The 6916-nt window shown below is 32.9% G+C and overlaps 1 protein-coding gene across 1 annotated transcript; it reads left to right on the forward strand.

Moving 5' to 3' along the window:
• Positions 1–3449: 3449 nt before the first annotated feature.
• On the forward strand, positions 3450–6334 carry LOC104215645 (uncharacterized oxidoreductase At4g09670-like). Its single transcript, XM_009765491.2, has 2 exons — positions 3450–3992; positions 5587–6334. Exons 1-2 carry the CDS (start codon positions 3522–3524, stop codon positions 6202–6204), a joined length of 1089 nt encoding a protein of 362 aa, XP_009763793.1. The 5' UTR covers positions 3450–3521; the 3' UTR covers positions 6205–6334.
• The last annotated feature ends 582 nt before the right edge of the window (positions 6335–6916 follow it).

Below are 6916 nucleotides of genomic sequence, written 5' to 3' on the forward strand. Positions count from 1 at the left end.
AAGGTGAAAATCTTAGAGCAGTCTTTAACCCTTTCATATTCGTCCCGACCCGCCCATTTGCCACTCCTAGCTTCAAATAAAATATTGTATGTTATGGGACTTGGTTTGATCTGGTCTGTATTGTAGTCTGACATTGATCAATTAAGACAATCATAATCCACGAAAGTAGCGCGAGATGACTGCAACGTGCAACATATTTATTAGGTTAAGTATTGATGATAATTGTCACTATCTCTTATTTAGAGGATTGTACTACAATAATATTTGTGGGTATATATCAATGCTTAGTTTTCTTTGTTATGTAATAACGAGAACTATTTTACTTTTCTTTTAATCCGATTGATTTTCTGATGATTAGTTGTGTGTATACGATCGAAATCAGGTATGCCTCGATTTCGTAGGCTCGAGGAGTTGATTCAAGAATGAGCTCAAAAGGGACCTGGGTCGAGCCCGATGGCGGAATATAGAGCTTGAGTATCGAAGTGCTCAATGGAAACCAAAGCCGAGTATGACCGACCTCGAGTAAGGCATAATAATCGAATGGCGAGAAGTTAGCAACCAACCAAAGGTCTCGGCGGAAATCTCGGGATAGATCATACCAAGCGATTATTGGCGCCAATCATGAGATTTATTTCCGTAATTAGAAATGTGCCTTATTTAGGACTCCCCTATTATATAAAGGGGAGCCCATTCATTTGTACGATACGTTTTGACTAATAATATAATACATACAATTTATTCTCTAGCTATTTTATTCACTGTTCATCAGAGTTGCTTTATAAGTTGCTATTTCTACTATTCCACCTCGAGGTCGTCATAGCTCGAGGTCGAGGTTTGGCCTGCGCACTGGTTTGACTTATCATATTCTTTAATTTATATATTTAATTCCTTGTTTATCAATTGGTATTGAATCAAATCACATATCATTAAAACCACAATATAAGTTTAATTGTTACTCGGATTTTAGAGTAAACATTGTGTTCACCTTTTATCTTCACCTTCTTGTTCCATCGGTTCTCTTCATCACTTCAGCCTTTGCTTATGTTCCATGTTGTTTGTTCTTTGTGATAAAATTTTATTTCTTAAATAGTTTTAGACTGTTTTTCTAAAATTTAAGCTGGAATCCGGTAATTTTCGCTTAAGAAAAAAGAGTGGGAATAGCATTAGCTTCGAATACAAAAGGTATACCAAAGTTACTGAAAAATTTTCTTTTGCAAATTTTAAAATAAGATAAGACAAATAAGAGAAAAAACCCAAAAAAGAAAGAAAGAAAGAGAGACAATACAATAAGAAGTAAAGAAAGAGAGACAATACAATAAGAAGTTCTGTTTGAAGAAAATAGTAAACAATGTTAGAAAAGATTGTTTTAGATGAGAAAACTTAATAAATGTTCTGTGTTAACTAATGAAATTCTTAAGGATATAATTAGTAAAATCACTAAGAAATTTAATAGAGGATTAAGAAAAATATGATTGAATATTTTATCTTACTATTTTATTTTTTGCTTTTTCCTCATTTTTTTTTACTTTATCTTTGAAATTTTAAAAACCCTCCATAGACAATACTAAAAAATATTGCTACTACTTGTAATAATTAGTACTAGTGATGAACAACATTTAAATGTTATCATTACTAAAACTACAAAAAGGCAGGAATCTTATTTACTTTAATTTATTTGTTATTTTATTTTTACCTTAGTCATTTGATTTTGTTATTTTTATTTTTCTTCAACTTGTATGGGATTTCAATATAATTGTTATATGACTTACATTATGTAATTTGTTCTAGAAATTTTTTAACAACTAAATTAATAAAAAGAGGTATTTTGCAGCGCCAAGCGCGGGCTAATTAACTAGTGTTTAATAAATTATGATGCAGAACTTTCGTTGTTGATTCTGTAGGTAAAATTAAGGGGCCTCTGTTGCTATATTAGATACTGATTTTATTATTTGCTTATTGTGTGACGAAATTACAGTTCGTTAGCTAATTATTTATTACTAACGGCGAAAAATATTTTATCGCTATTTCCTGTTTTTATTTGTTGTGAAAGGTATGACATTTTATTTTGATTGTTTGTCATATACTAGTTTATGATTCAATTTGACCATTTATTCTCTCTCCTTTACAAATTACTCCACTATTTACTATTTTTTCTGTCTTAATTTATGTACTATTCTTTCCTTTTTAGTTAATCCAAAATAGAATAACATAGTTTTACGTTTATTCACAATTTAATTTAAAATAATTTTATCCTTACCAGATGATTTATGGGCAAATAAATTTTTATGACACCACATGTCATGTCCATTAAAAGAGGAGTAAATACAAAACTTTGTTCGATCGTACGAGCATATCTATTTATACTATATTAAAAGCACGAAACCTTTAGCGAAATGTCGTTCATAGTTTTTACTCATTTAAAATAGAGTTCATGATAGACAAAATAGTTATTTTTTTTAATATTTAGTATTTCAAAATTAAGTAATTAATTTTTACTATCAAACATTTCCTTATTTAAATACAATTTCAAGATTTTAAAAACATTTCCTTATTTGAATACAATTTCAAGATTTTAAAAGGCATAAGAGCAATATGTTTTAACTAATTTATACGCTTTTAATAAAGACATCCGAATTCAATTGTTAAATTTAGTTTTAGTAATTATTGCTAAATTAAGTTTTAGTAATTAACTATCACGTGCGTAACTATTACCTAATTAAAAAATTTCTTTTGTGCATAACACATAATACACACGTATACTAAAAGCCCGTTTGGATGGACTTGTTGTAAGTGATTTTTAAGCCAAAAGCCATAAGTTAGAAATTCTAGCTTTTGGCTTTTGAGTTATTTTTGTCATTTTAGTTTAAAAATAAGTGTTTAAAAGCACTTTTTACTTTATCCAAACATTATAAAATGACTTAAAAGCTATTTTGGCTTAAAAACACTTAAAATAAGCAGATTCAAACGGGCTCTAAGTGGGCGTTTGAACATAAAATTGTAAAATTCCAAAACAAAGTGAAAAAAAAAAATTAAGTGAAAATGATCTTTGTAAATTAGAGTTATGTTTGGATATGACTACTATTTTGGGTTGTTTTTGAAGTTTTGTGAGTGATTTGAGTGAATTTTGAAAACAGTTTTTTGGAGATTTTTCAAAAAATTCCAAAATTCATCTTTAAGTGAAAAATGAAAATTTTATGGCCAAACACTAATTTCAAAAAAAATAAAAAAAATTCGGGAAAAAGTAATTTTTTATTAATGTCCAAACGGCTCTAAATTTAGTCTGAATAAAAAATATAATGAGGGATATAATTAAATAATACTTGAAAGTAAATCGTTATATTTGACCCTTTTCGGATTAAACCAAGATACTAACATTATTAAATTGTCCTTCAATTTGGTAAAATGAAGTAGTGGCTGTAGCCTATGCCACCTAATTCTTCTCTATTTCACACACCTCTATATACCCACTATACTTTTAATCAAAATTCATCAAAAAATAGCAGTAGCAGAAGCAACTAAAAATGGCAGAAAATGAAAACCCAGTTCGTTTTGGCATCATAGGATGTGCAGAAATTGCAAGAAAAATGTCAAGAGCCATAAATTTATCTCCAAATTCAACCCTTTACGCTATAGCAAGTCGTTCAATTGAAAAAGCCAAGAATTTTGCAATCAAGAACAGTTTATTATCAGATTCTATAAAACTTTATGGAAATTATATTGAATTACTTAATGACCCTTTTGTTGATGCCGTTTATATGCCTTTACCTACTAGTTTTCACGTTCATTGGGCAATTTTGGTTGCTGAAAAAAAGAAGCATTTGTTGTTGGAAAAACCTACTGCTTTGAATGTAAGTGAACTTGATAAGATTATTGAAGCTTGTGAAAGAAATGGTGTTCAGCTTATGGATGCTAGTATGTGGTATCATCATCCTAGAACTGCTAAAATGAAGGAGTTCATTTCTGATCCTAAACTCTTTGGACAAGTCAAAGCAGTAAGTTTTTTATAGGAGACTTTAATTATTGTAAATGTTCAAATATACCATTCTGCTATAGTTTCATTTTACCATCTGTTATACTTTTTAGCCCAGGTAGGGTGCCTACATCACACCTTTGGGGGTGCGGCTCTTTCCTGGACTCCATGAACACAACAGAATGCTTTGTGTAGCAGACTAGCCTTTTGTTACCATTTGTTATACTTGTCATTGGCAAATTATCTTAGTATTTGAGCTTTAACATGGATTGGGTACTTTGGGGAAAATGTCGATTTTACCCTTCTACTTTTGACTATGGTCTAGAGTTGCCCTTTGGTTGGATTTTTGTTAGGGTCGAGGGTAAATGTTATGGATGATATGCTAACAATAAGGGTATGCTAGTACTATTCTTGTATTTTCTTTCTTGGATATTTATTATTACACATTGTGCGGTTTTCTTTCGTTATCCTATTACCTTATTGTTGTTATTAGTTGTTGCGTTCTTTTTACTGTTCTTTGAACCGAGGGTCTATTGAAAATAACCTCGCTACCTTCATAAGGTAGTGGTAAGATCTGCGTACACATCGCCCTCCCCAGACCCCACTTGTGGGATTATAGTGGGTTTTTTCTCGTTGTTGTTGTTGTTGTAAGGGTATGAGCTGTAGAATGGAGAATCTATCTTTGTTCTCGATTAATCGGTTCTTTAAAAGATCTATCAGACTATGGAGTGCATGATTCCGACAATACAATGGATGATAAAATTAAGATATTTTGAATAGTATATGAGTAATTTTGGCATGTTTCCCTTAATTCTTTCTTGTTGTCATCTCAAACTAATTGTGTTGAGCATATCAAAAGGGAAAAGAATGCAGTCTAGTTTAACATGAGTTAAGAAATATTACTAGTATTTCAAGAGCTCCTTTTTACTTAAGATGTTTGGTACATTTATCTGGAGAAGTTTATGGTAGATTTCATAAATTTGAAGTTTCTTTATGGTCCATTACACTATTAGTATACCACAGTGGCTTAAAGTTCCTTATTTATTTGCAATTTCCGGAGACAATACCTAATTGTGATTGCATTATAGATAAACATTTAACCATGCTTGGATATCACTAAATTTTGAAAATCACATAGCACCTATTCTCAATTTATGGTGGACCCCGCGCATAGCGGGAGCTTAGTGCACCGGGCTGCCCTTTTTAGTTTCCTGTTAGTATCAGCATGGACGGAACCCTTTGCCGGAAAATTATACTTTATATACTATTTCAAAATTAATTTTTATATATGTGGAGTAGACGCTGAATTGCCTTGACTTCTTTATATGTTTATTTTCATATATTTGGAAACGCCTTGCTAAAATTCCCGGCTCCATCATTGACTTCCAGCTTATTCTAGACTTCACCATTTCTTTCTTCATGTAGTTCACTTCTTATGTAGCTTGACAACTAAGGGATCGTTGGAAATCCCGAATAGTTTGATATATGCGTGTATTAAACAAGATATGCAGCTTTAGTTCATGAATCAAATGAATCTCTTTTGTGTTTAGGTTTTGTTCCAAATATGTTAGTGATGATTGTGTAACTAACCTATACAAGTGCTCTTTTGTGGTAAGATTCACAGCTCGTCATCATATTCACCGGGTCCGGAATTTCTTGAAAACAACATCAGAGTAAAGCCAGACTTGGATGCCCTTGGGGCGCTGGGAGATGCGGGTTGGTACTGCATTGGCGCGATATTATGGGCTATGAACCAAAACCTGCCAACAACTGTGACTGCACTGCCTACTGTTGCAAGAAACTCGGCTGGGGTTATCTTGACATGCAGTGCCTCCTTGTATTGGGAAAAAGAGGAAACTGTCGCTACGTTTTACTGCTCTTTCGTTTCACATGAAACGATGGACTTGAAAGTTTATGGCTCTAATGGTACCTTTTATCTCTACGACTTCATTATCCCCATGGACGAGAACTCTGCTTCGTTCAGCTTTACTTCTGGTGCCAAGTTTGTGGATCGCCATATCGGATGGAACGTGAAACCTCAGGCAGTTGAAGTAACTTCTAAGTTGCCACAAGAGGCTTCTATGATTCAAGAATTTTCTAGGCTGGTTAAGGCTATTGAAGTATCGAAAAGCAAACCGGAGAGCAAGTGGCCACATAGTAGCAGAGTCACTCAACTTGTGCTAGATGCTGTGAACAAATCTATTGACCTTGGTTTCCAACCAGTTCATATGTAAATGCTTATGTTCATAACAATTGTTACCTGTTACCCTTAAGATAACAGTAAATTCGAGATTGCTTTTGTTTATTACTTTCCAAGTTTGCAGAATCATGATAAATCCAAGTTCTGTGCAAGTTGCTGTTCTACTGTCCAAGTAGTCTCAGAGGCGAATCCAGAATTTAAGGTCTATGAACCTTTAAGGTTTTAGCATTGAACCCCTTATACTTTTAAAGTTATGGGTTCGTGTCTGTTATTTATTGCTATTTTAGTGAATTTTTATACATTAATTTATACTCCGTGTCGAAAGTACTGGGTTCAGATGAACCCGGTATCCGTATGCTGCATCCGCCCCTGCAAGTAGACTTACTTGGCTGAAATAGTAAGTACACTAATGTATTCCTCTAATTGACTGTAAGATATTGTGTAGACATTCTTTATCATCTACTGGAATGAGTTTTACAACGAGAAATAGCAAGCAGTTACATAGGTATATATCTTTGAGCTATTATTCTCTTTTACTGCACTTTTACTGCAAAGAAAATTTGGCATAAGAAGCTGCGATCTAAGGCATCGTGTTTCATGTTAAGGACACTAAAGCCGAGGAACTGTGGCCGCATTTTGGTCAGCCTGTTGGTCTAACGTGTGCTGCTGATCTCAGACAGACATTGGTGAAACTTCTATGTTTCTTGGACTCTTCAATATATTGGCGGGTGCTTATCAGATACTCC

The sequence above is a fragment of the Nicotiana sylvestris genome, chromosome 8 (genome assembly GCF_000393655.2).
Source record: "Nicotiana sylvestris chromosome 8, ASM39365v2, whole genome shotgun sequence".
Classification (NCBI taxonomy): domain Eukaryota; kingdom Viridiplantae; phylum Streptophyta; class Magnoliopsida; order Solanales; family Solanaceae; genus Nicotiana; species Nicotiana sylvestris.

Coding starts and splice junctions, on each gene's coding strand:
- LOC104215645 (XM_009765491.2), top strand. CDS start 3,522: ATGGCAGAAAATGAAAACCCAGTTCGTTTTGGCATCATAGGATGTGCA. Junction 3,993..5,586: donor TCTTTGGACAAGTCAAAGCA/GTAAGTTTTTTA, acceptor TTTTGTGGTAAG/ATTCACAGCTCGTCATCATA.